The 27,758-nt window shown below is 52.8% G+C and overlaps 4 protein-coding genes and 1 long non-coding RNA gene across 7 annotated transcripts in view; 2 read left to right on the forward strand and 3 right to left on the reverse strand.

The window, feature by feature from the left end:
• The window catches only part of MMP24 (matrix metallopeptidase 24), a 42,681-nt gene extending 31,776 nt beyond the window's left edge, over positions 1-10,905 (forward strand). Inside the window, exons 5-9 of the mRNA XM_025469829.1 lie at positions 306-467; positions 2,199-2,413; positions 4,439-4,577; positions 5,993-6,259; positions 8,212-10,905. Coding sequence (XP_025325614.1) covers positions 306-467; positions 2,199-2,413; positions 4,439-4,577; positions 5,993-6,259; positions 8,212-8,549 — 1,121 coding nt within the window. The 3' untranslated portion in view covers positions 8,550-10,905. The remainder of the gene's footprint in view (positions 1-305; positions 468-2,198; positions 2,414-4,438; positions 4,578-5,992; positions 6,260-8,211) is intronic.
• On the reverse strand, positions 10,841-11,970 carry MMP24OS (MMP24 opposite strand). The gene is made up of 2 exons (XM_025469832.3): positions 11,854-11,970; positions 10,841-11,776 (listed from the first exon to the last, which is right to left on the reverse strand). Exon 2 carries the CDS (start codon positions 11,771-11,773, stop codon positions 11,582-11,584), a length of 192 nt encoding a protein of 63 aa, XP_025325617.1. The 5' UTR covers positions 11,774-11,776; positions 11,854-11,970; the 3' UTR covers positions 10,841-11,581.
• Positions 11,971-11,995: 25 nt separating this feature from the next.
• On the forward strand, positions 11,996-15,289 carry LOC125753542 (uncharacterized). Its single transcript, XR_007405626.1, has 2 exons — positions 11,996-12,378; positions 14,408-15,289. It is a non-coding gene; the product is annotated as an uncharacterized LOC125753542 (long non-coding RNA).
• Positions 12,447-19,270, reverse strand: EIF6 (eukaryotic translation initiation factor 6). 2 transcript variants are annotated; one of them, XM_049100564.1, is made up of 6 exons: positions 18,984-19,270; positions 18,489-18,574; positions 16,046-16,221; positions 15,319-15,495; positions 14,713-14,894; positions 12,447-12,728 (listed from the first exon to the last, which is right to left on the reverse strand). In XM_049100564.1, the coding sequence occupies exons 1-6, from the start codon at positions 19,253-19,255 to the stop codon at positions 12,719-12,721; spliced, it is 903 nt and encodes a 300-aa protein (XP_048956521.1). In that variant the 5' UTR covers positions 19,256-19,270; the 3' UTR covers positions 12,447-12,718. The 2 variants fall into 2 exon arrangements, with proteins under 2 accessions (XP_048956521.1, XP_025325616.1); XM_025469831.3 differs by having other exon boundaries at positions 18,714-19,178.
• Positions 19,271-20,209: 939 nt separating this feature from the next.
• FAM83C (family with sequence similarity 83 member C) lies at positions 20,210-27,334 on the reverse strand. Of its 2 annotated transcripts, XM_049100560.1 has the most exons (5): positions 26,536-27,334; positions 23,967-24,134; positions 23,630-23,754; positions 22,975-23,105; positions 20,210-22,812 (listed from the first exon to the last, which is right to left on the reverse strand). In XM_049100560.1, exons 1-5 carry the CDS (start codon positions 27,046-27,048, stop codon positions 21,515-21,517), a joined length of 2,235 nt encoding a protein of 744 aa, XP_048956517.1. In that variant the 5' UTR covers positions 27,049-27,334; the 3' UTR covers positions 20,210-21,514. The 2 variants fall into 2 exon arrangements, with proteins under 2 accessions (XP_048956517.1, XP_025325612.1); XM_025469827.3 differs by having other exon boundaries at positions 20,210-23,105.
• Positions 27,335-27,758: the final 424 nt, after the last annotated feature.

The raw sequence follows: 27,758 nt of genomic DNA on the forward strand, positions 1-27,758 counted from the left end.
CTTAAACTTCACCCTTTTGAAGCTTTCCCTGAATATCTTTAAGTCACTCCTCCCTTTTCAGAATCCTCTCTTGACCCTTACTATTAAAGTACCTGGAACATGAATCGCACTTATTTTGTTTCTCTCTCCAAATCCACCCCCTATATGGAGAGTTCCAAAAGGCAGGACTGTGTATGATTTCTGTTAGATCCCAGTGTCTGGCACAGAGCCTGGCACAAAGCCTTTTTTGCTTAGTGTTTGCTGAAGCAGTGGATTGACTGATACGAGTGGGTGCCCTGGGCACCTCTCCACCCCCCTCTCCACAGGGAATGACCTCTTCCTGGTGGCTGTGCATGAGCTGGGCCACGCGCTGGGACTGGAGCACTCCAATGACCCCAGCGCCATCATGGCGCCCTTCTACCAGTACATGGAGACACACAACTTCAAACTGCCTCAGGATGATCTCCAGGGCATCCAGAAGATCTATGGTGCGTGGCAGGGGAGAGGGAGCCATGGCTCCTTCTTTGGGGATGGACTGTGATGACCTGCCTGAGGGGTGGGGTGTGGGGGGCACAGACATCCATCAGCACACCACAGAGTTTTTTTCATAAACAAGACAGAACTAGAAATAGACTGGTATCTTGATAAGATATGAAAGTCCTGCTATTATGCCTCCCTCCTAGCTCTTGGTTCACACTGGTATGCGAAGGTCTTGTTCTTATCAAGTCAGTTGAATGGGAAGACCAGTTTACTTGAGCAAATGCACTGCAGCCTAGCACAGGCACCTCAGCCCCCAGGCTCCCTCTGGAGGCCCTGAGAACCTCACAGAACAGATGGCCCCAACCAGAACCGTGGAGGATGAGCAGGATCTTCTAAGTGAAGCAGTGGAGGACCAAACAGGGGAGGTAGGGACTGGAGGGATTTTGAAAGTAGACTGGACAGGATTTGCTGATAGATCAAATATGGGGGTAAGGGTCAAGGACAACACCAAGATTTCTGGCTTTTCTAATTGTGAGGGCGAAAGGATTTACTAGTCTGTTGCTCAGAGATCTGGGCTGGGATATTGATTTGGAATCTTTGGTGTCCAATTTTTAACCACTAGCCACATGTGACTACTGAAGTTTAAACTTATATTAACTAAATTTATATTAGTTAGAATTAAATAACAATCCAGTTCCTCTGTCACACTAACAACTAGTCATTGCAAGTGCTCAACAGCCACGTATGGCTGGAGGGTACTGTATTGGGCAGTACAGATATAGAATATTTCTACCATCATTGAACGTCCCATTGGACAGCTCCAACATAGAGGAGCCATGAACCTAGGTGACATCACTCAGGGTGGTGATTCTTAACTAGGGGACTTGTTGGAATTACCTTGGAATTTCAGTAAAAAGTGCCCACATTCTCAGAGACCGGGTTCTAATTGGTCTGGAGTGCCTTCTAAGCATCAAGAGTTTTAAAAGCTCTCCTGGTGATCTTATTTTGCCGCCCAAGTGAGAACATTGACCTAGGACAAATACAGAGAGAAGAGGACCCAGAAGCACTCTCACCTTTAGAGTAGGGTGGGTGAGGAAAGGCTGCCAGCAAAGGAGGTAGAGAAGGAACAGCCCATGAAGTAGAAAGAAACCTAAGTCAGTACAGGCTCCTGGAAAAGTGCTTCTATGATCTTGCTACTCCAAGTGTGGGCCTCAGACCAGCAACGCTGGCATCACCTGAGAGCCTGAAGAAATGCAGAATTGCAAGCCACCCCCAGACCCTCTGAGTCATAATCTGAATTTTATCAAGATCCCTGAATAATTCAGATGCATATCAGAGTTTGAGTCAGTAACCCTTGGATCTGGCAACATGGAGGTCACTGGAGATCTTGACAGACAGGGCAGAAGGTGTCTTGGAGCAGCATAAGGAAGAAGGGGAGAGAGAATGAGGCTGGCATGTGTGAAGAGGGCAGAGGAAGATGGTATGGGACACAGAACCTAAGAAAGGACATGCTCTCTCATATAATAGAAGACACGAGATTTAGAGGTGGAAAGATGAGAGTTCCATTTAATGGTGATTTTCATCTATTTTCTCAAAGATTGGGGGAGAGTAAAAAAAATGGGAGAAGGAACAGGGGGCCGGAGGGAGACAGATCCCAAAGCTGCCTGGGTGGTGACAAGGCCCTGACAGGGGAGGCAGGGAATGGCCGGCTCTGTCTAAAATGCAGTCCCTCTCTCCAGGACCTCCAGCCGAGCCCTTGGAGCCCACAAGACCACTCCCCACACTCCCGGTCCGCAGGATCCACTCACCGAGCGAGAGGAAGCATGAACGCCAGCCCAGGCCCCCTCGGCCGCCCCTGGGGGACCGGCCATCCACACCGGGTGCCAAACCCAACATCTGTGATGGCAACTTCAACACGGTGGCACTCTTCCGTGGTGAGATGTTTGTGTTTAAGGTAAGGCCAGTTGACTGGCAACACCTGGATGGTCCCCTCCCACTCCTTCCCCTTTTGCAGAGCAGGAGAAGGTGGACGCTCTGGGATTAGGCCCATTTGGGGCCTGGATGGCAGCTGGCCCAGTGGCCAGGACATGGGGTCCCTTTCTGGTGCTGCCAGGTGAATTGACTTGTTTCTAAGAGGGAGGCAGGTCAACTGATAATCCTACACCTTCCCAGGGGTAATGCTGGGGGAAAGTAAGTGCTGGAGACCTGCTTTTGGTTTGTGACTTTCAGCAAGTCACCTCCTTTAGGGACTTCAGTTTCTCCATCTGAAAGCTGGGAGTCATTTCTCTAATGAAGGATGTATGAAGATCGAAGGAGCACAGGACAGTGAAGATAGCAGCTTGGTGTAGGGGCTGGCACGGGGTGACTGAGTCTGTCTCTGGATCCTGGCAGGGCTGAGAGGCCAGTACTGAGGGATACCTGATAGAAAGCTGGCCAGGCTATGTCTTGTCACTTGTCCTATTCCTGTCACTTCAGCCATGGACAGACCAGGTGGCAGCCTGTTTGGTTGGTGTGTTGCAGATTCTGAGACCGTATTTGGAATGCAGGATTTTGATTAGGAAGCACCTTTGGGATCAACATTTGTGGGAAGGAGGGAAGAAAGCAAATTGGGCGGAAGGAGAAAATAAGCAGCAACTAGGTTCACTGCAGAGTTGGCTGCTCCCACAGAGAGTTCTGGAGCTGGAATGGCCCATCAGAGTCCTCCCACATCCAGCCCCAAATAGCTGAGGCTTGGTACCCCCTGTTTCATTCAGTCATTGGATGAGAAAGGGTATGACCTTGGGAGAGCTCTGTGAGGTCGAGGCCATCCCCAGAGAGGCTGGCAGTTGAAAACAGCCTGGTGACCACACACTGGCCACGAGGACAATGAATCCTCCACTGAAGAGGCCAGAGCCTCTCCATCACACTGCTTGGCTGTGGGGGGCTGCCCCACTCCTCTCAAGTTTTCTAAGCAAGCTTTGAGTGCTGATCAAGAATCAAGCAACCTGGGCCAACGTCAATCCTGCCTTTCACAGCATAGATCTAGGAAAGTCATTTGGCTTTCCTTAATATGCTGTATATTTCAGATCTACTGGCAGATTTGTGAAAGTCAAACTAAGATTTAAAAAACTCAGTGTGAACACTCTGTAAAACACCTTAAAAAATAAACTTTCCTAGGTTTTATGCCAGCTTTTACGAATCACATTCATTATTCTGCATTCTGATCCCCTGCACTGAACTGTTCCTAGGCAAGTCTGGGTTTTATCATCCCCATTTACAAACGTGAAAACTGAGGTCCTGGTAGGTGATAATAGGCCTTTCCCAGACTGCCTACTGTGCTGCACACACACAAGACACTAGTTTCGAGAAGAGGGCTTTATGAGACTCTTGGCCTACTGAGCTGCCATTTATTCAACATCAGCTATGTACCCTGTGCTGTTCTAGGCACTTGATCCATAATCTCTCATCTGATCCCCATCATTACCCCCATTTGAAGGTGAGGCGCTTGAAGTGCTGTGCTCACGGTCATGTGGCTCTGAGTGGAGGAATCCAAATTCACACCCAGGTCTTGAGGGATTCCCACAGCTTGCTTCCCAGGGTCCCCGCACTGCTGGGTGGAGCCCGCTGGTGAGGAGTGGCCAGCCTGGGGAGGGGCTGGCTGATGTCAGTGACTCTCTGCTGCCCTCATGTGGCCACTCCAGGCCTGGGCATCATCCCTTCCAGCTCCTCCACACCTCATCCCTGTACCAGGCCTGTCTGTTGTCTGTCTCATGGCCCCTCAGGCATCAGAGCCATCAGGAGGCTTATATGAAAAGAGTTAATGGGCATCCTGTCTTCCTCAGGGCACTGGAAGCTAGTAGTAGATGGATAGACATCACAGAGGGTTCCAAGGCTGGGCCCACGGGAAGCTTTGGGGTTACTGAGGCTTGAGCCCCAGGGCAGAGATCACTAGGTTGAGGCAGGGCCTGCTATGCCTTTTTCTCCTCCTGTTAATCCCCAGGATCGATGGTTCTGGCGCCTGCGCAATAACCGGGTACAAGAAGGCTACCCGATGCAGATAGAGCAGTTCTGGAAGGGCCTGCCTGCCCGGATAGATGCAGCCTATGAAAGGGCTGATGGAAGATTTGTCTTCTTCAAAGGTAATACAGCCTGTGCTGAGAGACCTGGGACAGTTCCCTGACTTTTTTGGGACCTCCTTGCCCCATCTGTACACTGGAAGGGGTGGGGTCAAAAGCAGATGCTCTCCAAGGACCTCTTTAGCCCTAACAGAGACACTGGCTTCTGACAGGACAGATGAAGGTGCAGGCAGGTGAAGCGCAGTCTGGGGGGAATCGAGTCACAAAGTGATTGCTAAGGGTCTGTGTGTGCCCAGCTGGTGGGATAATGAGGCTCACCCACATGAAGCAGAGGATGGTCCAGACACCTAAAGACCATGCAGTACTCCATCGGAGGCCATCTCCGCAGTTATGTAAGAGTTGGTTGGGAGGAGGTCACAGGCTGAAGGGGTCAGGGAAGGGGGTTGAGGAGCTAGCTTGTATGGCATGCCCATCTGGTGCTAGGTTGCTTCATTTTGATTATCTTGAGGTGGGCCCAGCCTCAGAAGGGTAAGATACAGATACTGAGATGTGAAGAAAGCAATCCAAGGGGAAGGGACAGCTTGGGTAACAGAGTAGTGTGGGAATGTGCATGTACATTGGAAGAGCTTAGAAGTTCCACTGACCAGCCATGGAGCCCCATATTGGAGAGTGGTGAGCAGTGGCCTGGAAAGGAAAGTTGGGGAGCATCCTGAGGAGTCTTGGTTTCTAGGCCAGAATGCAGTCTTGACCCACTAGATGTTTCTGAGCAGTGGAGAGCCAGAGGGCAGAGGTGGGGAGGCCATTTCTGAGTCAGCTGCTGCACAGGAGGGGAGCAAGTTGACAAGGCCCACACTGGGGAAGACCAGTGAGGCCAGAGTGGGGACAGTTAAGATGCAAAAGACGTCATGAGAGGCTGAACACTGAGAAGAGAAGGAAAGAAAGAGTCAAAGGTGAGGCCAGGGCTTCTCATTGGGGACCAGGAGGCAGAAAGGTGATGAGAGAAGTAGCACACCTCCCTGTGGAGGTGATGAGGAATTCTAGGAAGCCAATGTGGAAATGCTCAGAGGCTGGTGTGCTTGGGATCAGGGATCCTGGGTGTGGGGCTCAGGTCTGGTGGAAGTGGCTGTGAGCCCTCAGAGCTGGGTGTCACTGATGGAAGGTTGGGGAGTACTAATATGTGTGAAGCCACCGCAGTGGCTGAGGATACCCCAGAGAGGACAAGTCACATGAGCGAACAGTGGGGTGGGGCACGGAGGCTGGGCAGCAGGAGGCCAGTTGCCCAGCATCTGTGGTGGCTGGCTTCTGGCTTCTTGCCTCCTTGCTCTGTGGGAGACAGAGGCTGTGGAGCAGGCCTCAGTTGTTTCCGACACTCTGGCTATGAATGATTTCAGTCCTAGAAAATGGACATGTGGCACTAACCATGACCTCTGGTGCTAGGTGACCAGGGAAAGCTGATCCTGGGCTTCTCTTGGCTACAGGTGACAAGTACTGGGTGTTTAAGGAGGTGACGGTGGAGCCGGGGTATCCCCACAGCCTGGGAGAACTGGGGAGCTGTCTGCCCCGAGAAGGCATTGATACGGCTCTGCGCTGGGAACCTGTGGGGAAGACCTACTTTTTCAAAGGTGAACGGTACTGGCGCTACAGCGAGGAGCGGCGGGCCACAGACCCTGGCTACCCGAAGCCCATCACTGTTTGGAAGGGCATCCCACAGGCTCCCCAAGGGGCTTTCATCAGCAAGGAAGGATGTACGTAAGGACCTGGCTGTGTTGGGGGGTGGTGTGATTTTATGTGGGTCTCAACAGGGCCCATGGGCATACTCTCAGGGCATCTTTGAGAAAGGTGCCTGATGTTAAAGACAACTGCCTCATATCTACCCAGGTTCACACAGTCAATTCATTCTCTTACCAGCTACCAAGTCACACTTCTCAGCTGCAGGGGTGACTCACATTTGAGAGATGTTTTCACAGACTGACTTCACCCCTTCAGACAGCGTTTCTCAAGTAGTGGTGCTCAGATGTACTCTAGGGGTTCCTTGAGTTATCAAATCTGAAAAGCAATGATGGATATGGGTGCTTTCAAAGGTGCTTGTTTATAAGGCTTTAGGGCAGGCAGATGGAGAGAGAAGCCTTTTTCTATTTATGAGACATTTCCTAAGTTCCTCCTGGAGGCTAGGCTGGGAGCTTCCCACCAGACTACAAGCTTCTCCAGAAGAGGGGCTGGGTGTTGCCAGGTGCAGAGTGGGAGTTCATGAATGTTTGTTAAATACATTTCCCCTGATCTGGTCAAAAGCACAGACTCTGGAGCCTGGCTGGTTTCACGTCCCGCCTCCACCACTCACTAGGAGTTTGGGCAAACCACTTAAGTTTTCCCAGCATCCTCATCTATCAGATGGGGGGTAATAATAGTACCTATCTCGACAGCATTTATAAGAATTAAATAAGATAAATTAAGTAGAGCACTTAGACAAACACCTAGTACATGGTCCCTGCCACGTGAGTTTTAGCTGCTATTATCATTGACATCATCTTGTTGGTGTGTTTTATTTTATGTAGAACAACAGGAGTCATTCACTCACTGCACAGTAATTACTGAGAGCAAGCTTGTGTGGGAGAGCTGGGGAAGGAGCAGAGAACAACACTTGCATTGCATCCCTGGCTCCTAGTCTAGAGGCAGAAAAGAACTAAGGTGGCAACAAACGCTCTAAGGGAAGGGAGTGCAGTGGAAGAGCTTGTTGGGGCGGGACGGTGAGAGGGGAGAGGGCGTGTTAGAGAGCATTGTTGGGAAGGGCTTTCCAAGGAGATGTCACTGGTAAGAAAGCCAGAAGTCTCAGGGGCAGAGCTGCTACTTGGTGGGTCTTCTGTGTACCTGATGCTTCACACGTGTTCTCACTTTCTGGGAGCCTCAGAGACAGGTGACATCAAGGACTTTGGCCAGTCAAAGTCCCAGGGTGGGGAGCTGTCCAATAGGAGAGTCTGAGTGAGTTGCTTTGCTATCTGTAGACTGGCTGGGCCCTGAAGGCTGTTGCTGGGAGCCTGCCCAGCCCCTCCACCTCTTTTCTTTCTAGGCCCTTCCCCAGCAGGGTCCCAGACACCCTGCACCTGTATTGTAATGTGTGACAAACCAAAGAAAATCCATGATAACTGTGACAAGGTGGTGTCCGCTGTCAGCAAAATGAGAAACCTTGCTCCCTGCCTCCCTTGCCTCAAGCAGAAGCTGGACTGAGGCCCTAGAACTATGAAGGCAGTGCTGTCCAAGCCATAGTTTGGGAGCTGCTCTCACCCCTGCGTGTGTGGGCAGCAGTGGGGGATGGTATAGGCACAGTGTGATCCCAAGCTAAGGCAGGGAGGCACAAATTGGGACTTATCAATTCTACATAAAGCCCTCAGTGGCCTCTTAGCACCTTTGAGATGACAGGCTAGATTGCTCCAGGTCCTGGGCACACCTCTCTGCAACTCTGTGACCCTGCCACACTCTTGCAGAGTGTGCCAAGCACTCTCCTCCTCCCAACTTCAAGCCTTCCAACATGCTGCTCCCACCCCTTGATATGGCCATCCTCCTTCAGAGTTCCTCTTGTGACTCCAGGGCAGGAGAGATGCCCTTCTCCCATGCTGCTATAGCACCCTAAGCCCTCTCACAATGGGTCAGAGTAGGTGCAGGGAAGTGTCTGGGAGTGGTGATGCTGGCCATGTTTCTGCAGATTACACCTACTTCTACAAGGGCCGGGACTACTGGAAGTTTGACAACCAGAAACTGAGTGTGGAGCCTGGTTACCCACGCAACATCCTTCGTGATTGGATGGGCTGCAACCAGAAGGAGGTGGAGCGGCGGAAGGAGCGGCGGCTGCCCCAGGATGATGTGGACATCATGGTGACCATCAACGACGTACCAGGCTCTGTGAATGCCGTGGCCGTGGTCATCCCCTGCATCCTGTCCCTCTGCATCCTGGTGCTGGTCTACACCATTTTCCAGTTCAAGAACAAGGCAGGCCCTCAGCCTGTCACCTACTATAAGCGGCCAGTCCAGGAGTGGGTGTGAGCAGCCCAGAGCCCTCTCTGTCCACTCGGTCTGGCCAGCCAGACCCTTCCTCATCAGGGTCTGAGGCACAGCTCTGGCCACTGCCCACCTGGGCCAGCAGGGCCCTAGGCCAGGGGTCATGCAGCTGAAGTGGTAGGTATGTTGGCCTAGGCTGAGCGTGGGGCAGGGAGTGATGGTGGCTGTGCCCCAGGGTGGGTGTCTGGCACCCAGCTGCCAGCCTTCTGTCCTGGGTAAACTGCTCCCTACCCGAGGGAATAGGCCAGGCCCCATTAGGAGGCAGGGACCATGCCAGGAGGAGGCCCTGTGGTCACTGAATCCTGTGGTATATCAATGAGGCACCACGGCTCCGTTCCTGGCTGGACCCAGCACCTTCTGTGGAAGCCAGCACTAGCACTCTCAGCCCCATCTGGGAGATGCCACCAATCCTGGTCCCCTTTTGCCAACACCTGCTGGTCAGATGTCCCCCTACCCCCACCCCACTGTCCTCCAAGGCTATAAGACTCCTGCTGCCAACATGGTGGGCAAAAAGCCTGGGTTTCCCCTGCTGGCATTCAGCAGATCCCTCAGGAAACCTGCTCCACACATCAGGGTCTCCTCTGAGACCTAGGATTTAGGGTCACATGTTGCAGGCAGTGCTGTGGCCCAGCTGGGTCTGACAAGGACCCAGCAGTCACATCGTGAATATTTAAATGTCTTGTCACTACTGTTTTAAAAGTCCCATTCTGCAAAGGCTGCTTGAGGCGTTAGGTGAATTAGAGGTGACTATCTTGGTGATGAGGCCAGCATGGCTGGCCCTCCCCCAGGAGATAAGGACCAAGGTGCTGCTAAGGCCACTCTAGTGCCCAGACACCCCAGGAGCTGGATTCTGCTCATGAGGCTGAAGGGCTGGGCAAGAGCTGACCCCATTTCTGGAGGCTGATTTGAGTTGTGACCATCCTCCACTCCCCTGTCCCTCTCCCCACTCCCCCAGTCCCCAGCTCTGTTGCTTATGGCCTGGGGCTCAACCTGACTAGGTAGGTTAGGCAGAAATGGCTCCAGACCAACATTCTCATGGCTTTGGGGTAATGGGCCCAGGGCAGCCTTCTCAAGTGTTCAGAGCCCAAACTCCCAGGTACCCTGAGGCCAACTCAATATCTCAGCCTGGAAGCAGTGTTTATACAAGCTTGGCCCTTGCTTGACCTAGCTCACTGGGCCCATCCTGCACTGCTCTTTGCAAAGGGCACCCCAACTGGTAGCAGTCCCAGTGCTTGGGGCCCACCTTTCACCGTCTCTGGCAGAAATTCCTAGGGCTCAGCTTGCCTCTCTCCAACCTGGTGGAGGCAGCCTTTTTGCCTCTGAAAAGCCCTAGGCAAGACCAATGGGTTCAGTGGTGCCCACTGGCCCTCTGCCAAAGCCAAAAGGAGGAATCAGTCCTCAGGGTGCTGGCGGAGCCTCAGATGCCATCCTGGCCCTCTGAGTCTGCATGGACCTTGCTCCTACCCTGTGGCCTCTGGGTTTTGGGTTGGCTTAACCTGTAGCAGACAGGGACTACTGTTGCCCTGGGAGCTGTCTTGAGCAAAATCTCTCTTGTCCCAGAGGCACCTCTGTGGGTCCACTGTGTTCCCTGTCATCATCTTTCTGTTTTTTCTCATTTTGGCCAAGGGCGGGCTCCCTGGGGCGGGTGGGGAACAACTGCAGAGATATTAGTGATTCATAGGTTTGTATAGTGTTTTATACTTTGCAAAGCACTTTATTAGCTCATACCTGTCCACTCACATGAAACTCGTGCAGGCCCTGGGAAGCCTAGGGTAACTCTCACCGTGCCCTCAAATAAAGCACAGAGAGGTTATTTCTCGCCCAGGCCATCGGGTGGGCTGGTTGGGCCTTGGGTCCCCACCTATGGACGCCTCTAGGGTCCAAGATGAGATCAGAAGGGTCTCTTTTATCCATCTCTTCCTGGCCTCCTTTCTCCCCTTTTAAGTCCCTCTCCACTCCTCAGGTTGGTGCTCTCACTTCTTGAAAGCTCTAGGCTCCCCAGGCTCCCCACTGGCTCCTGGTACTACCAAGGCCAGCTGAGAAAGAGCAGGAGATGGAGGCAGGCAGCGCAGGCTGCAGATGTGAGGGATGCAGGGCCAGGCCCGGAGAGGGCTCAGCCTGGAGGTTTCCAATCTCGGATTCTCCTGTCTTGTGGTCATCTGTTTGTCCATCACCCCAGGACAGGGCAGACAGACAGAGGGGCACAGCACTGGGGACCCCAGAGTCCAGCTTCCCCTCGGCCTGGGGAACATCACAGCATTTCAGTGTCAGTCACATTTTAAACTGATCAGCCTTTGTATAATGTTTTTTAAATCATTTCTAAATAAAACAAAAATACAGAGTGTGTTGTTTCTCTGGGATGTGAAAACAAGGATCAGGTTCTGGGAGTGGCCTTAAGAAGCTTCTGGGAAAAGGGGAACAGGGTGCTTTGGGACACACTCTGTCCCACACTTCTCATCTGCCAGGTCAGTGATCAGATATCTCCTCTCTCTAAAAGGCTGACCCCAGAGTTACTGGGGTTCCTGGAACACAGCGCGATAATGCCTCACTGGGATCCAGGATGACAGAGCAACGTCTCCTAGGAGGAGTATGGGGAGGGTCACTGTAACTAGGTGTTCTCTGAAGCCAAGGCACATGGTGCCATAATTAAAGACAAAAGCATAAGCTTCATTCTCAGCAATAAGGGACAGACCAGAGGAGGTCAGGTTGGCAGTCTTGAGGTCTTACCAGGAGTCCTGGCCTGGATCTGGAAGCCAGGGCCAGGGAGGGCTGCCCCAGGACCCAGACCACTGAAGAAGCTGCGGAGTGGGGGTGAACACGAAAGTTTGGGTGCAGGCCGGGAAGTGAACAAATTTGGGGGGAGCTAGAGGCGAGCCAGTGGCCTATGGTTCTCCGTGACCTCCTCGACTCTCCGAGGGTCTCCTGGGCGCCGGGGGTGGAAAGAGACACAGAGATGAGCCAGGTGAGGCGGACAGAACGACAGTTGACGGCAGGCAGGAATTGCGGAGGGCGGCTTGTCAATACCAGGAGGTGCAGGCGATGAGGAAGCGCACATCGTCCAGCGGCCCCCAGGGACCGGGCTCAGGCTGAGGCCGCTCAGGAGCCTCGGGCGCCCCGGGCTGGGGCTGGGGCTGGGGCTGGAGCTGGGGCTCGGGCTGGGGTTGCACCGGCTCCGGGGCGCCCTGGCCGCCGCTCAGCCGAGCGCCCATGGTCTGTAAAGAGAGGTCGTCAGGTGCAGGTCAGCCGCACACCACCCATTCGCCCCGCCCCACCCCGTCCGGTCCCTCACCTCGCGTCGCCGAGCCGCGGGTCTCCCGGTATCCCAGCGCCGCGCCCAGCGTCGGTCCGTGTTGCGCTAACCCGCCGCCGCCGCCGGGAACGCCTGACGTGTGACCTCACCACGCGCCGGCCCCGCCCACCAGCCACCAGCCAGCACGGCTCCTCCGTCCCGGGGGCCCCGCCCCGAGACACAAATGACTCATCCGGGCGCTTCCGGCTCCAGACCCACTGGAGCTACTGAAGTAAGTTGTTCAGAGGACGTCCAGGGCACCGGGCGGCCAGGCCGGCAACCTCTCTCCATCTCGGCCCAAGAAGACAAGACTGCCGTGTAGCCCGGTGCCCCAGACTCCCTACAGTTCCTCATCCCGCCCAGAGGAGAGCTGGAACAGATCCCCATCCCTTGAAGCCCAGAAGTATGAGGCTGAAGTTCTGTGGAAAATGAGAGAACTCCAGTGGAGAGTGCTTCTTCTTGCCCTGGGAGGGAGCCACCCATCCTGATCGTGGGGAAAGGAGGGTGGGCGACTGCAACTGAAGGGTGTGTGTGCATCCTACCTACTTTCCCCCAGAACAATGCTACAGAAGGAGGGTTGACCAAACAACACATTCAAGAATAGCCAGAGGCAGCTGCCCTTTAATGGGGGTAGTGCAGGAAACAGAGCAGTCAGGAGCCTTTAAGGCCTGACAGCACAATATGGCAGATTTTTACAGTAACTGTAGGTTCAGGAGATGGGCACAGGTGAAGAGCTGGGCATCCAGCCACTCAGTCACAGTGAGCTCTCTGCCAACTCCCTGTCAGCATCCAAAACAGATTGGGTGGGGCACAGAGGGATTCCAAGTCCAGCGCCACGAGCCCACAGAACAGCATGGAAGGTGACTCAGGTGAGGCTAGAGAGAAGAAGGAACATTGTCAGTAGGTGCTTCTCAGAGCACACCTCACCCTTTATTCTTAAGATGCTTGCCTCCACCCTTACCCCTTTGTTCCAGCTCAGCCCCAAAGAGCCACACTCAGAGCCCCAGATTACGCTGCTTCCTTGAGTTACAATCCAGTGTAGAGCTCTCAGTACTTAAAAACTAAAAGTAACTCCTTCCCCACTCAATTCAGTAATTTAATCAAACTTACTGATCATAAACCAGAACCTCAGGTCAAGTCCAACAAACATCAGAGGAGGCAGTAAGGGGATTCAAAAGAGAAGGGACATGCCCAGACCACAAATCCCCCAGTGGCAGGAATGGGACCAGGACATTCTTCCTGGAGGCAGTAATTATGTGTACAATTATAAAAGAGTATGTATTTCTAATCACCTATCCGACCCAGTCATTGTGAGCTCTCAAATCAATGGGTTCAAAACCAAAGGAGGCCAGTGAGTTTTGGCTCTTCTTTTCCAGTACGCAGTTCTTTACCTTATCTAACTGCATGAGCTAGGACACCAGAATGCTGACCTGTGCTGGGGACTGTGGGCAGTTCTGCCTGACTTTAAGAGCAGTTTCTGAAGCTTCACCATTAAATATGACATTTGCTATAGTTTTTTAGGAGGTACCAAATATGTTGCAGAAATTTTTCTGTTCTTAGCCTGCTAAGAGGTTTTTTGTTTGTTATTTAATTAAATGACTGTGTACAAACTGTCATTGCAAGCTATATTCCACAAGGACAGGGAGGGTATATTTTACTTATCATAACATCGTGCCTGGTACAGATGTTCAAAACAAAGTTACTGAACAAATGAAAAAACTACTGGTACCGCTTTCCTATTCAGACCCTTTCAACTGCTCTCCCAATTCTGATTCCCCATCAGAATCACCCAGAGAAACTTATTAAAATAAACCACACATGGCTGGGTCTCACTCCAGACCTAGGCAATCACTAAGTGAGGAGAGATGCCAGGAATCTACGTTAACAAGTATTGCAACATAGTCTAAAGGTCAAAATCACAGCCCTACAGTCAAAACTTCTTGATGCGGGCATTCAGGGTCTTTGCCACTACAACAGTACAACCTTTCCCCTTCAAACTCCCTAGACTTTCCCATCTCAGGGTCTGTCTGAAGGGCCTCCCCACTGCATCTCTGCGTATTCAAATACAGGCCAAGACTGTATTCCCCCAAGGCCCAGACTAAATGATCTGTCCTCCACAAAACCTTCCAGGATACCAGAGTGTCTCAATGGAGCTTCCTGAGCCACTTAGGGAACAGGGCTCAGTGCACATTAGGTAAATAAATGAATGAAGAACAGTAATTTTGCCTGTGGGTAAGTACAGGGTCTGTTACTGGGTACTTGCTCTACTATGGGGTTTCTATCCTCATAAAGACTCCCTTGATCCTCGGGTGTGGCATGCCTTGACAAGAATAGAATCTTCAATGGGAAGGGTGAATATCCACATCTGCTGCTCCTCTAAAGGAGAAAGAGATTCCAGAGCCTCACACCTGACTCTCCAGGGTTAGGGCTGAAGAACCCACTTTTCCTTAACCCACAAAAATCCAGATGATTGTGATTTTGATGCAATCCCCACCCCCAACAAGTCCCTCAGGGACCCCTCCTTTCCTCTGTAAACAGCCCCTTTCTGTCACAGGCTCTGGGCTGCCGGCTGGGGACAAGACACACAAGCAGACACAAACTACAAAACAATGTGGTGAGAAAATAAGATGGCCCAAAGGGAAGCTCTGCCCAGAGAGGGGACATTAAGCTGAATCTTCAAAGCTGAGGATGACCAGATTTTCTGGCGGTGCTTGCTGACCGTACCCGGTGACTGCTCAGTAGTGTGCGGGTGGGCCCTCCCATAGGAGGAAAACCTACCAGTATGAATGCACTGTGGCTCCCATTCCGGGTGGCATCTCCTTCCCCTACCCTCAAAAGGCAGAAGAGAGGCCCACACACCTGTCAATGAGGGAATCCCGCATGCTGGTAGCGATGGTGCTTGGCTGGGCTTCGTTCAGCTTGAAGACACTCTCCACCACTGACAGCTCTGTGCTGGTTGTGTCCAGGCCACAGAAGGCACACCAGTCATTCACCACCATCCCAGCGGCAATCACCTCGCTGCCTCGGTTCACAGTGCCTGCCTGCCAAGGGATGGCTCGGTGTGGATCATGGCACCAAAAACCAATGTCTTGCCACTCTCTCATGAGGACTCTCCCCCAAAACCTGCTCCCTGACCTGCAGCCCCAACTGCAAATTGTGACAGGTAATAACTCCGATCCTTGGGGATCCCTGGGTGGCGCAGCGGTTTGGCGCCTGCCTTTGGCCCAGGGCACGATCCTGGAGACCCGGGATCGAATCCCACATCGGGCTCCCGGTGCATGGAGCCTGCTTCTCCCTCTGCCTGTGTCTCTGCCTCTCTCTCTCTCTCTGTGACTATCATAAATAAATAAAAATTAAAAAAAATAAAGTTCTTTACTTTAAAAAAAAAAAAAAACTCAGATCCTTAACACTTGGGCAAAGGAGCTATCTCAACAGGAGACAGAGGTCAGAGAAAGGAATGCTTACCACAAGAGGAACCTGAAGAAGAGAGGACAGCTCGTCTTGGTCTTCAATTGAAGTCTTGGGATGTACCAGCCCTCCCTGATTGCTGAACACAGAGTAGCTGCCTACTAGCACCTGGTCAGCCACGGTCTGTCTAAAGACTTCCACCTTGAGCACATCAGCCAGGATTTCTTCTGTTTCCTGTTAGCCAAAGGCACGGTACTCAGGACCCGGAACTTGCAGGTCAAGGAACCAGGGCCCTCCATGCTCAGAAGCACCCATGGCCTGACTTCCTAAGCCCCTCACTCCTCTGCTAGGTAGCTGCATATGGAAGCTTCTCACAGAAAAAGGAGGGAATATAGCTTGGAGCAGAGTAGAGACCAGCTACAGAGCCCCCTAATATCTGTGCATGCCCTGAGTACACAGGGGCTGGTCTCTACATCACTCTCTTCCCTTCAACCCACACTCAAGAGTTCAACTGTCAATTATCTCTCTGGCATTGGCTGCAGGATAGGATGGGTCCATCTTCCTGATTCTGAAGGATTAATACCCTCCTCAGCTTCTTTCTGGCACTGACCACACCATGGAAGGCCTCTATCATCACTATCCAGTGAGTGCCTGAAATGCGAGAGCCCAAGTATAAAGACAAACCACAAAAGACACCCCTAAGTCCTGCCTCATAGGCAAGAACAGTGACTAACCATTGACTAGGCTGGACCTCTGAATCCTGGGCCAAATCGGGCTACCTTACCCTGTCCAGGTCTGGGTGGACCAAGGCCACATAGTCGTTGCACGTGGTAACATTGCCTAGGGCTGAGAGCCGCTCCTCCACCCGCCGAATCTGCACTGAGTCTGGGAGACAGTTGCGAATGTGCTGCAGTTCCTGGTCGGTGGTATTGTTGGGCACCAGAAGGCCATGTCTATTCCCTACAGAGATCCAAATTAGGGGTGGGGCAAGGATGGACCACAAATACACATGATGCCTGCTGAACTCTGGGGGCTGAAGATACAATCCAGCCCAGTTAGCTTTCCCAGGAGCTTTAGGCCCAGATCCCGGCCCACCAACCTATTGATCCATGCAACACCCAGGGGGACCAGGAGTTTCACTGGGCAGGCCAGAGAGAGCCCAAGAATCTATCCCACCATACCCCACCCACTTTGCCATCATCAACCAGGGGGAACGAGGACCAGCAAGAAAAATTCTTGGCATTGGTTGTATACTTTGCTACTTAAAAACTGAGGGACACCTGGGTGGCTCAGTGGTTGAGCGTCTGCCTTTAGCTCAGAGTGTGATCCCAGGGTCCCAGGATCGAGTCTGTATCAGGCTTCCCGGAGGGAGCCTGCTTCTCCTTCTCCATCTGCCTATGTCCTGCCTCTCTCTCTGTATCTCTCATGAACAAATAAATAAAATCTTAAAAAAAAAAAAAAAAAATTCAAGTAACACTACATACCTCCCAGAATGGCTAAAATTTTAAAAAGAATGCCAATACTGAGTGTTGGTAAAACTATACAAACAACCAACAGGAGTATAAATTGGTCGACCACTTCAGATAATTATCTAATATCACCTACCATACAGAATATTCACATACCCTGTGACCAAACCATTCCTCTCCTAGGTATTATATATCCAATGGAAACATGTCCATGTGTCACTGAAAGATTTGGCAACACTATTCAGGATAGAACTGAAAACTACCCAAATGCCAACTGTCAACACAATGGATGAATAACTGTGGTATACTTCTACAAAGTGCAATAAGAATGAACAAACTGGGCAGCCCAGGTGGCTCAGCGATTTAGCGCTGCCTTCGGCCCAGGGCCTGATCCTGGAGACCCGGGATCGAGTCCCGTGTCGGGCTCACTGCATGGAGCCTGCTTCTTCCTCTGCCTTTGTCTCTGCCTCTCTCTCTCAGGAATTTATTAAAAAAAAAAAGAAGAAAGAAGAAAGAAAAGAAGAAGAAGAAGAAAGAAGAAGAAGAAAGAAGAAGAAAGAAGAAGAAGAAGAAGAAGAAGAAGAAGAAGAAGAAGAAGAAGAAGAAGAAGAAGAAGAAGAAGAAAGAAGAAGAAAGAAGAAGAAGAAGAAGAAGGAGGAGGAGGAGGAGGAGGAGGAGGAGGAACAACAAACTACAGGGGTGCCTGGGTGGCTCAGGAAGTTAGGCAAATGCCTTAGGCTTGGGTCATGATCTCAGAATCCTGGGATGGAGCCCCACATTGGGCTCCTGGCTCAGCAAGGAGTCTGCTTCTCCTTCTGACCCTCCGCACTCCTGTGCTCTTTCACTCAAATAAAATCTTAAAAAAAAAAAAAAGAACTACAGTTATATTGTGACAATAACTAAACCTCTGCCTACCTCTGCAAGAACATAACTCTGAACTTTTGAACTCTCAGTTACACACATCATTTAAAAAAAAACAAAACAAAAAAAAAAAAAACAAAAAAAACCCACCAAGCAGAAAGTCCAAAGGTCATGATAAGGGACCAGAGTGTTACTCAGAGGCAAAGGTCATCAGGCTTTGATAAAAAATAAAAACAAACTTATATGACCCCGCAATGAGCAGAACTAGCCAGAAGGAGTGACAGGTGACAATAAGGAAATAAGGAGAGACAGTGAGACTGATCCAGCTCAAAGAAAGGACCAAAGGCCAGAGTCAACAGTGATGAGACTGTGGGGAATAGGATAGGGATGCCACTCAGAGAAACGGTAATGAGAATTTAAGATTTAAATGGATAGCTGAAATTCTAGGATGACCCAGAATTTTAGCTTGTCATTTTGTAGTTGCAGAACTGGATCCTCAGAAAGAGGAAGCAACTTGCCCAGAGTCAATGGCAAGGGAGAAATGACATTTCAGTGTTCCCTCAAACTAGGTGTGGAACCTGGTGAGTCACTTGGGTTCTTTGAATCTTAGCTTCATCATTAATCAGATTAGGCAATAATGCCTACCTGCCAGGGTCTTCGTGAAGAAGGAGAGAAATCAAGTGTAAGAGTGAAAACACTTAATGTTATTCTATGATCCAGAAGCCATCTCCAGTGATGGTCCCTCATCTGCTAACACTTAAACTGCGTCTGGCCCAGGTCTGGGGGATTCTCTAGTCACTATCTGGAGATAGTGAATGAAAACCTGGAAATCAAAGGGTCACTCGGGGTCCCCTCCGAGGCTACAATAAAGACTCTCGTAGGCTCCAGTCGGCTTACCCACACACATGCGCCCGATGATGCGGCAGCCGGCAATGGACGCGTGCACCACGGGGATGGTATCGGCGAGCTCACCCTCGAACACACTGTGGGGACATGGACTCAGCGGTCACGGGGCTGGGGGGCGTGAGCCCGCACTCTGCCAGAGCCCCCGACTCCCAGCAACCTCCCTCCCATCCAGCCACCCCGCTGGCCCGCGCGCGGGTCCCGGCGCTCCCGTCGCACCTGTAGAAGTTCTCTGACCCTCCGATGGCCACTAGGCAGTAGGTGTTGGTGAGTTTGGCAAAGCAGCCGATCTCACAGTTGTTCTCGAAAGACGCTCGGACCGCCATGAGGCCTAAGGGGCTGCGGATCCTCTCCCGGCCCCGGATCCGGGTTCCCCGGCCTCGGCCCCTTCGGCCCCGCTGCGACCACGCCCCTCTGGGCCCCTCAAACCTCGGGTCCCGCCCACTGGGCCCTTCTGGGCTCTGTAGCCCCGAATCCTCCGGCCCCTACCACTCGCGACGCGGGGAGCCGGGACCCGTCCCTTCCGGCGTCCCTCCACACCAGCTCGCCAGCCGACGCAGCCCCCGCACGCGGCTACAGCTTCGGCTCGGTCCTGAGCAGGTTTCCGTTTCCGCCTCCGCCCAGGGAGACTTCCGGGAGAGCTCGGCGCCCCGGCCACGCAGGCGGCCACCGTAGCCCCACCCCCTAGGAGGACTCGAAGGTCTCGAGCGGTCGGGTCGGGACCCCACCTCGGCCCCGCCCCAAGCACGCTCTTCATTCATCCATCCCGCGGTTCATTCGTTCATTCATTCGGGAGCTTTTTCGGAGATACAACTGACCGAGACCTGTGGCTGGTTGGATGCGAGGCGTAAGAGAGGAGGAGCCAGGGATGCCCGGCAGATACCTGACGAGTGGATGATGGAGGTATCTGTTGAAGTAAAGGCTAAGAGGAAGGGCAGGGGTGAGGAAGGTGACGTGCCTAGTGTGAGGTGCGAGACAGACGTCGAGGCCAGATCTAGAGCCCAGGGGACAGTAAAGGGCTGATATTTGGGGCCGAAGCCTGGGGTGGACGAGGTCACCCGTGGAGGTGTCTAGTGGGGAGAAATGAGACCAAGACAAAGGCTGGAGAGGAGGCGTGGCCAGTGAAGTAGAAGAAACCAGGCTGAAGAAGGTATTGAAGAGAGGGGAGGACGGATGAAACCGGGTCTTAGGGAGAGGCCAGATGGACAATGGTGTGTTGCCCCTTGCATGTGCTTGATCACATGCACCACTTTCTGCCCCCAAGATAAATGGTGGCAGTCAAGGGACCTGCTCTCATCGATGAGATGAACTTGATCTACATTTTGTATCCACAAAATGCCCCTGGGCCTCTTAGAAAGTCACAATGGGGCAGCCCCTGTGGCTTAGCGGTTTAGCGCCGCCTTCAGCCCGGGGTGTGATCCCGGAGACCCCGGATGGATCGAGTCCCTGCATGGAGCCTGCTTCTCCCTCTGCCTGTGTCTCTGCCTTTCTCTGTGTGTGTGTCTCTCATTAATAAATAAGTTTTTAAAAAACTTTTTAAAAAAGTTACAATGAAGATAGAGGGGTCCTGGAGCCCTTGTCCTCCCCCTAGCCCTTCAGCAGCCATCCACTCTCCCTCAGGGAGCCCTCCATAATTGGACCAAATGGTGCCTTTTCTCCGCCCTCAACATGCAGCTTCAAAACTCCACCTTTTTCAGCACACACCAGGCTGCTGCTAGGTCACAGCATGTCTGCTTTTATTGATTTGTACCGTGTAGATTGTCCCAGGCAGGTGATGAGCTCAGGAAAAGAACATACAACCTGTCAGAGCCTGTGCTTCTAGGGACACTCAGCAAAATGATGATGAGTGTGTGTGCGTGTGCACGCATGCATGTGCACGTGTCAGAGTCTGAGTATCCATGCCCTCTACATCATCCCCAGTTCATCTCAGATCCCCTCCTCCAGTCCTCTCCCTGGCCTCTCTTCATCTGCTTCCATATGCCAGGAATTCCTCTTCTTCATCTGTCCAATCCTCCCCATACTTCAAGGCCTGCCTCAAAAGCTGCTCACCACTTTGAAACTGCTCACCACTCCACCACCACCACCACTCTCTGCCCTTCTCTACCACCCTGTCACTGATTAGCCTCTGTTGAGATACAGTTCTATCTTGACTTGGTTTATGCTTTTAATCCGTGTCTCCCAGGGACTGCGCCTGATTCACTTATCAGTCCTGTGGTGTGCTCAGTACAGGGCCAGGTACACAGCTAAGATCAAAGAAGACACTGGTTGGTGTGTGCATGCCTCTGTGTTTATGTGTGTGGTTATATACATATTTATTGTTTGTGGATCCTGAGGGTTCTTCAGTGTGCACTGAATGCATATATGTTGTGTAGCCATTCATTTAGTCATATAACATTTATTGAGTATAACTAGAATTCTGAGTGTTATCACATGGACCTTTGTGTACTTAGTGTGTGTCTGTGAGTGTGAACCCTGTCAGTGTATTGTGTAGGCATTTGGGGCATCTCTGTGGTGTATTTTGTGTACATGGGGACATGTGAACTGTTGACAATGGTGTGCAAAAACACAATCTTAAGAGTCAAAGACATGGGTTTGGGCCCTGGCTCTGCCATTGACTTGGATTTGATCCCAAGCAAGTCATCAAACTCTCTGGGCCTCAGCTTCCACATTTATAAAATAGAAAATATAATACCTGTGACCTTAGAAATGTCTACCTAATAGAGGTCTATCTTGTAAGAGGTTGTGAGGACGAAGAATGAGAATTAGCCAGTGTGAAGTGCCCAGCAGTGGCAAATGGTAAATATTGTGGGTTCCATCTGTGTGTGTGTGTGTGTGTGTGTGTGTGTGTGTGCAGGTGTGTTCATAAGCAAGACTCCTGAGCCCCATGAATGTCTAATATGGGCTTCTAGACACTAAATGCTCCCCATGCAGCCCCTGTTTGAACACCCTAGAGTCTGGAACCTCAGTAAACCTAAAGTCCAAGTAGATGGAAGAAGGATATGTCCCTGCTGGGAGCAGGACTAGGACTCAAAGCGGCTTCGGAGCAGCTTGAACTTGGATTTGTTGTACTTAGTGATGAGGTCCAGTTTGCTGTGGCCCAGGGTCAGCCGCTTCTCATCCCCAAATGGGCCATTGTTACTGCCATTGTGATGTCCACCTGTGGGGCCCTCAGGGAGGCCAGGCTCAGGTCTTTGCCTAGTGCCCTGCAACTGATGATACTTGGTGATGAGGTCCAGCTTGCTGTGGCCCAAGGTCAGCCGCTTCTCATCCCCAAATGGGCCATTGTTACTGCCATTGTGATGTCCACCTGTGGGGCCCTCAGGGAGGCCAGGCTCAGGTCTTTGCCTAGTGCCCTGCAACTGATGATACTTGGTGATGAGGTCCAGCTTGCTGTGGCCCAAGGTCAGCCGCTTCTCATCCCCAGAGCCTACTCCAGCCTTTCGAGCAGGACTTGGTATGGGGAGACCACTGGGCCCAGGCCCCTCGCCTCGGAATGGGCCAAACTTTGTGATGAGGTCCAGCTGGCTGTGGCCCAGGGTCCGTCGTTGCTCATCTTGACCCTGCTTGCCAGCCCTAGCTGAGGAGTTGGCTCCAGGGGATGCTCTGGAGCCCCCAGCCTTGGGGTACTGTACCAGGAGGTCCATTTGGCCATGACTGTGCTTTGAGGACAGCCTCTTATCCTCTGGAGTTTGATTGCCAGGTCTGGGGGAACCTGACTCAGAGATACTCCCAGCACCCTGGGACTGGGGCAGGAGATCCAGCTGGTTGTGTCTCTGGTTTGGGGACAACCTCCTGTCCTCTGGGGCCTGCTCTCTAGGCCAGAGGGAGTCTGAGTTGGGGTTAACCCCAGAATCAGGGTCTCCAGCTTCTCTGGCTCTGGGGAAGGGGACAAGGAGATCCAATTGGCTATGGCTCTGACTCAAAGACACCTTCTTCTCCTGCACTGTCTCCAGGGTTGTGCTAGGTACCCAGCGATCTCGTTGGGGGTTAGACTCCTGGCTTCCCAGAAGCCCATTCTCTGGGACCCGGGACAGGGTGGCAACACCCTGGGGGAAGGGGAGGAGAGGGCGTTGGCGAGCAAGCAGAGGTGACCCCACTGCTAGGGTCAAGGGGCTGTGACCATTGTGGTTGAGGGCAGGAGAGGACTGTGACCATGGGGATGCCCCCAGCTTGCCTAGATTGGATCTGTAGGGCCCCAGTAGGGAGGCATGCTTCGGGTCTGACAGCTGGCGTTGCAGAGAGGTCTGGCCACTGGCCTCAAGGCGGGCAGGGTTCAGGGATGAGGACCCCCTACCCGTATCACTGAGGCCACTACCACCTGGTGGAGCGAGATAAGAAGAGTGGCCCATTAGAGGTGAGCGTTTGATGCTGCTGAGGCTGATGCTGGAGGGTGAGGATGAGGGGGGGCTTGGCACACCGGGCCCAAATCCCAAGGCCACTGGAGGAGGACACAGTACCCTAGGAGATACAAGATCCTCACCACCACAGAAGCCCTCCACAGGCCGAGACTCGGCATACAGACAGCGGAACTCCCGGTCAAAGTCTTCCACGATGCGGCCCCTTAGCTGCAGCACCATGCTAGTGTGGGCCTGGCTGCAAAGCCAGGTGAAGCTGGGGGCAGAGGGTCAGGGTCAGAAGGCAAAGTGCAGGACCCTGGGGCTATTCAGAGGTCACAACCACGGGAGCATACCAAGACAACTCCACCACCATGAGGACCCAAGTGAGGGGGGTGCGGGGTGGGGGGGGGGGGGCAGTGGAGAGCCCTGACTTCAGAGTCTGTGCTTGTCCAAGCTCAGCTCAGAGGACTTGGGTCCATGGTTTCCCATCTCAGGGCTTCAACTTGCTCATCTATAAAGTGGACCGGGGGCAAGATTCCCCAAAGTCCCTCAAGTTCTCAGGTGCCATAGGCATTTTCTATGCCAAAGGCATTAAAGCAATCCTTCCACAGAACTCCTCCAGGGCCCTGCCTGGGGCTGTCTTGTTTCCCACACTATCCCTTGAGCCCTGCACAGTGCCTGGCACGTGGCAGGTGCTCAGTCCCTGTTGGAAGGGATGGGTGGATGGAGGCAAGTTCAAGCTGCCAGATCCCAGGTGCCCTCACCAGCTGGTGGCAGCCCCTTGTCCCACATGCTCACCTGTAGTTGCCTGCCACCACCTGCTCGCAGTCGATGACAACAAACTTCTCCAGGGCTTGCCCTGTGAAGCGGCGGCCTGCCTTGCTGCAGTACGTGTCCCCACACGTGCTCCGCACACGCATATTCTGGGCCAAGGAGAAAGGGAAGTTGGGTGGTGACCTTGAGAGAATGGGGCTCAAGCCATGTCCAAATCCCATGCAGTCTCTAACTTTGTTAAACAGCTAAAGGAACTCAGCTGCCCACTCCCATCGACCCCCAATGCTTCCTGGGCACCTGACTCTTCTGCCCTCCCTGATCCCCGCCCCACTCCCTTGTTACTGCCCCGTCCCTCACTAACCGGCAGGTGTCCCCCATTGAGGTCCATCTTGTAGCACATCTCCAGGAAGTGCCTTAGGTGCTCCTGAGCCAGAAGCAGGTAGACGGGGACACCACGCCGGCTCGAGGCCTCCATGAGGTCACACAGAAGCTCCATGTCAGTGAATACATCCATCACCACAGCTATCACCTGGGGGACGTAGGGGAAACTCAGCCCTGCCCGGGACATTGCCCAGGGGTAGGAGCTGGGGTCCCAGGAAAAGAGACCTGGGCTTAAAATCAGAAGGCTGGAGCCTATGAGAACATCTGGACTGGAAGGGCTTTTAGCAATAACCTAGCTCAGGGGTTCTTAATTTAGACACAGGGAGATTCCACTGTCTTGAACACCCAGGATATGTTTGAAAGTTTCAGTGTGCATATTTTTGAGGACAGAGTGTTTATCTGTCACGAGCTTCTCAAAGATATCTGTGGATAGACTGAGGCCCAGGGTGGGAAGGGAGTCAGAGCAGAAGCCAGACCCCGATTCCCAGCGCAGGCCCTCATACTCTCCCACTAGTTCCAGTCCTACTCTGTCAGAGGTTCCTTCCTCAAGAATTGGAGCTACAAGCCAGTTATTGGGATCCTCAAACCCTCTGCTAGACCTGCCTCAGTTTCCCTGTGAAGCTGCAGAGGTCTGGTGTGGTATCTTATACCCACAGACTCCCTCACTTCCATCCACGACAGGTGGAACCCAGTTTTCTGCTCAGTTGTGGGGCTGGGGCTTGTGGTCTCCTCATATAATGGGCTGCCTCAGAGAAGCCCTGAAAAACTCCTCCCACTGTCAAGCCCCCAACTGCTCCTTCTTTCCCTTGCATATATGTGCTGTAAGAACCGCCTCTCCTGGGATCCCTGGGTGGCGCAGCGGTTTGGCGCCTGCCTTTGGCCCAGGGCGCGATCCTGGAGACCCGGGATCGAATCCCACGTCGGGCTCCCGGTGCATGGAGCCTGCTTCTCCCTCTGCCTGTGTCTCTGCCCCCCTCTCTCTCTCTCTCCGTGACTATCATAAATAAATTAAATTAAAAAAAAAAAAAAAAAAAAAGAACCGCCTCTCCTTATCCAGGCTGAGAGGCAAGAGGTACAAGGCAAAGCACTCCAGTTCTGGAGCCAGACAGAATGGGGTTCGAATCTGCACTCTGCTACTTCCTAGTGATGTGGCCCAGGGTGAGTGGCTTTACCTCTGCAGGCCTCAATCTCTTCATCTGTTAAATGAGGACAATGATACCTATATGTCCTCATTCTGTGATTAGATGTGAAAATACTCAACACATGACAGGCACTCAATAAATGTTCCTTTCCTCCTGCCTGCTTAACAAACAAGGATATTGGCTCACAGGAAAAGGAAGTACTTCCCAAGGTCACTCTGAGAGTCAGTGGCAGCCCAGAGTGGAAGCATGGCTCCTGGCCCAGGGGGTGGTGGTGGGGTCTAGATGGGAATAAGGAGGCAAAGTGCAGGTATAGTATAGTGGAGGATGCCCTATTCCTTGGCACAGGCCTGGCCAGGAACAGGGGGAACAAGGTCAGGCAGGAAACATCAAAGGGGCAGGAGTGATGACAGCAGCCACCTCACTAATAACCGCATTCCCAGTGCCAATCAGGCCTGGCCCTCCCCTGCCTGGGGCACAGGCAGGTTTACCAGGGAGGCTCTGGAGGTACCCGTGAGATCGCAGCATGCTGGCTCCTGATCTCTGCAGCAGGCACCCTCTGGGTTGCTCTCCCAGACAAAGACACTGAGTCTAACTCACCTCAAATCCTTCCTGGGGTCATCTGATCCATACCCTGCCTCTTGAGTCAGAGATCAGGGTTCAGGAACAGAGCTGTGTTAGTCTGTGGCTGGAGACTTCCCAGGTACTGACCACCTGTACCAGCTCTCCTGCGTCTCTTTCTCCTGAGCCCCTACTCCCCATCCTTGAGCCCAGAAGCCTTCATTCCCCTTCCCTTTTGGTGCAAAACTAAAAGCCCAGCCCTCAAATGCCATGCTGAGCCCAGGCACCAGTGCCCTTTTCCTGCTTCAGGCCCAGCTGGAGATGCAGTAGGCAAGGGGTGAGGTGCGGCTGGGAACATGCACCAGGAGGCAGGGCCGAACATGCGCCCAGCCCTGAGTCAGGGCCCCTTTTCTCTCCCCCTGAGCTCTATTTCACCTACTGACTGGACATACCTGAGCAAGTTCTAGCCTCTCTCTGGCCTCAGTTTCCTCCCCTGCAAGTCAAGGAAGTGACTCAAATGTTCACCAAGGTTGGAGTTCTTAGTCTGGGATCATAAACCTTTTTGAGAATCTCATGAAGGCCATGGACCCTCTCCCAAGAAAGATACTGAAGATCCTTCCCTGCCATATGCACAATTTTGCATGCATTTCTGTGGTGTTTGTAGACTAATGTTCTTGAGTGTCAAGGGGTTACCAAGGTAAATAAAATACACACCTACCCTCCAGGGCAGAGGTTCTACTCCCAATGCTGCCGCTAAACTGCTGTATGGCCTTGGGTTGGTCCCCTTCCCTCCATGGGCTTCAGTTTCCACATCTGTGAAATGAATGCTTGAAGAGATAAAGTCCTTACCGTGCGGGCCTGGCTGAAGAGAAAACGCAGAAGGTCCTTGATGTTCTTGGCCTTGTCCCGCTGGAAGTGGACAACAGCCTGGGTGGGGCTGAAGCCCGTGGCCTGTGGAACCTCAGGCCAGCCCAAGTCCAGGTCCGGGGGCTCTATGTCGGAGGCCATGGGAAAGTAAGTGCCTGAAGTGACTTCAGAGAGCAGGCTGAGGCGGTCAGGCCCTGAGCCGTCCAATCCCTGGGCCTCATTGAGCTCAGGGCTCCCATGCACATGGCTGGTCATGTAGTCCACATCCAGAGCACTCAGGAAGGGCAGCTCCCGCTCCTCAGAGATGACCTGCAGGTAGGCAGCTTTGCCCCGCTCCAGGAGGGCATCAGCTGCCAGCCTAGCAGCCTCACTGTGCTGGAGTACCAATGGTGAGGCCTCCCGCCACCATGGCCTCTTTAGCTCCTCCACCCGGCCCCTCAGGGGTCCTGCCATGCCCTGGGCTCCCAAGTCCCCCGGCCCTAGGCTTCCAAACATGCCTGCCCACCTGGCTGTCCTCACCCTCCCGCAGGCTCCATGGCCTGCACCCTAGGGTTGGCTGTAGTAGGAGAGACACCAGTAGAACCACCGTCTGCCTGCCTACCGGCCCTGAATGTGCCAGGGCCCCCAACCTGTTGCCACCCTAAGTCAGAGCCATGCTCCGCCCCATTGCCCCTGGCCTCTAGAACTTGTCAGGTCAGCCTCACCTGTCTGCCTGCTGTTGAGACTCGCCCGCCCAGGGAAATGGTGGTGCTAGGCCCTTAGCACACACTCTTGCCCCCACCCCCCACCCTGCCCCACCCCAGTATCACCTGCCCCATCCCCACCAGGCTTGGAACAAGTTCCCTCCAAACCCTGACCTTCCAGAGCCCCCATGGAGGTTGGGTTATGGTCCAGAGGGACCCAGGCCTGCTCAGGGACACAAATGCACACACACACACACACACACACACACACAAGTATGCACACACATACACACCAGAGTGGATAAATGACTCAAGACATGGGAGATAAAGATGTGAAAACACAAGCAGACAGGCTGACATACTGACAGTTGACACATAGACATAGAGCATAGGCTGACATATGCAGACCACACATTTTGATTAAATTCATGTAAGCAGATTCAAATGCTAATTCAGAGACTAACCATAACCCCAAACCATGGTGGATATCACAAACCTTGGCACAACCTGCACACAGGCCCT

Source organism: Canis lupus, chromosome 24 (genome assembly GCF_003254725.2).
Source record: "Canis lupus dingo isolate Sandy chromosome 24, ASM325472v2, whole genome shotgun sequence".
Classification (NCBI taxonomy): domain Eukaryota; kingdom Metazoa; phylum Chordata; class Mammalia; order Carnivora; family Canidae; genus Canis; species Canis lupus.